Below are 2,190 nucleotides of genomic sequence, written 5' to 3'. Positions count from 1 at the left end.
CAGGTCCCGGAGCGTGGGGGGGAAAGGCAGAGGTTTGTCCTTGTGCAGAGCACCTGAAGCAGCCTGGGAGGAGGAGGGAGAGAAAGAGTGCTTAGAACCCAGGCAGAAGAGATAAACAGGAGGGAGAGTTTGGGGGTGGGTTTATCTGTTGATATTAGCACATCATCTCCAAGAATGTGGAGATGTCTCCGCACCTTCTACACAAGCTTGAGGAGATAACACAGGAACTACTACCAGCCAGGCTCTGAACACCCCAGATTGTCGCCCTGGTTTTTAAGATTTTCTAAGCTTTTTGATGTTGACATTCTTGTAGCAAACTCTCTCACACACTTTTTGTAAATAACTCATTGTTTTGCATTCCTTTATGAAAGAAGAGAAAGTTGATAGAGTGTTGGTTTGTCCAGTGTCATTGGAGAGGTGGCACTGTCACCCTCCAATCCACTGGCACTCTTAGAAAGCTATAAATGTTGGAGTCAAAAAATAAACTTCCCTTTTTTGTTCACCTTGAGAACAGCAGTGTGTGGTTATGTTCTTTCATGTCCTATAGCTACACCCAGATTCCTCTTCTTGAGGGAGAACATGAGCTTACAGCAGCCTTAGATTGGAATCCAAACAGAGCCTCCCCATTATTTTAAAAACTGATTCAATTGTGGGTTATTTGTACAAGTTAACATTCATCAGTCAGTGATGAATGTTCACAGAAATTGGTATTTTCTTCTGCCTGAACTTCCCTAATTTCATTATTTCATCTGAACCAGATGAAGAACCATTAACTTAATGCCACCAAGATCATCCTCCTGCCTTCTGCTGATCAATCAGAAAGCCAGTTCACTTCTCCCAGTCACACACATTGAATTCTTTCCTTCATTTTCTACGTAAAAAATGCTTGATGGAGAAATGAGTGCAGAAAAGTTGGGGGAGAGAAATATGATACCTTCTGTACCAGCTAGAACAAAATATGAGGAAAATCCAAAGGTGCAGGGATTGAGGCTGAAACCAGAGAATGTGACAGCAGTAATAATAATTTGGTAGTTCAGGATGCCAGATAGAAAAAGAAGAAAGTACTTGGGGATGTCAGAGAGAACAGGTTGGGGTCCCCAGATTGTTCTGCCCCACTCGAATCCCACTGAAGGGGACAGTAGGAGGTGTGTCTGACCTTGGAAGTGGTGCCAGGGCTGGAGGCCCCGGGGGGGTTGGCCACTCGCTGCTGCAGCAGGTCCAGCCGGGGCGGCACGGGGGGCAGGGCGGCCTGAGGAGCCACTGAGAACGGAGAGGGAGGGCGTTCCACCTGAGAGAGAGAAATGGGACATCAGCACGGGGCTCAGCCCAGGAATTCCTGTCCTCTGGAGAGCCTCTCCAGCTACAAACTGCTCTGTGAGTAACAACTGCCCTCCAGGAATGGAGCAATCCAAGCTCAGCAGCGAGACACCACGGAAAGGCACACTTAGAAACACAACCCAAGGTGTCCTGATGGAGTAACAAAATGCAACTTAGAAACACAAACCAAGGTGTCCTGATGGAGCAACAAAAATGCAACTTGAACACCCAACCCAAGGTGTCCTGATGGAGTAACAAAAATGCAACTTAGAAACACAAACCAAGCTGCTCTTATGGAGTAACAAAAATGCAACTTGCACGCCCAACCCAAGGTGTCCTGATGGAATAACAAAAATGCACTTTAGAAACACAATATGCAACTTAGAAACACAAACCAAGCTGTCTGACAGAGTAACAAAAATGCACTTTAGAAACACGAATCAAGTTATCCTGACAGAGTAACAAAAATGCAACTTAGAAACACAAACGGAGCGGCCATCATGGAGTAACAAAGCTGCCTCAGGGGGCCCTGAGCACGGACAAGCAGCTTTTCAACACCAGAGGGCACGATCTGCTGCAAAGCTCCTGTCCCTGTGCAAACTGCTTTCACTACAGAGCACTGGTGTGCACCAAACCCTCCATTTTTGTCTCTGGAAAGCTGGTTTTCCACTTAACAAAGCAGCACAGCACCTGTTATTGTCTTTATTTTCTCTTTTTTTACAATCAAAGTTAGTGCTGCTGAATTTTGAAAAGCTTCACGTATGTTTGAGCTCAACGAAGCCAACAAAATTCCAACATTGACAGGATATCACACCAAGAAAATTGCTTTGATTCCCTAAAATATGTAAAAAAAGCCCTCCAGGAACAGTGTTT

At 45.3% G+C, this 2,190-nt stretch overlaps 1 protein-coding gene across 1 annotated transcript in view; it reads right to left on the bottom strand.

Moving 5' to 3' along the window:
- Positions 1-2,190, bottom strand: part of CBL (Cbl proto-oncogene) — a 30,106-nt gene that overhangs the window by 10,939 nt on the left and 16,977 nt on the right. The window contains exons 10-11 of the mRNA XM_005427659.3: positions 1,157-1,288; positions 1-63 (exon numbers count right to left, since the gene is read on the bottom strand). Coding sequence (XP_005427716.1) covers positions 1-63; positions 1,157-1,288 — 195 coding nt within the window. The remainder of the gene's footprint in view (positions 64-1,156; positions 1,289-2,190) is intronic.

The sequence above is a fragment of the Geospiza fortis genome, unplaced genomic scaffold, assembly GCF_000277835.1.
Source record: "Geospiza fortis unplaced genomic scaffold, GeoFor_1.0 scaffold37, whole genome shotgun sequence".
NCBI lineage: Eukaryota > Metazoa > Chordata > Aves > Passeriformes > Thraupidae > Geospiza > Geospiza fortis.
Note: the sequence above shows the minus strand (reverse complement) of the source record. Positions and strands in the feature narration are given on the sequence as shown.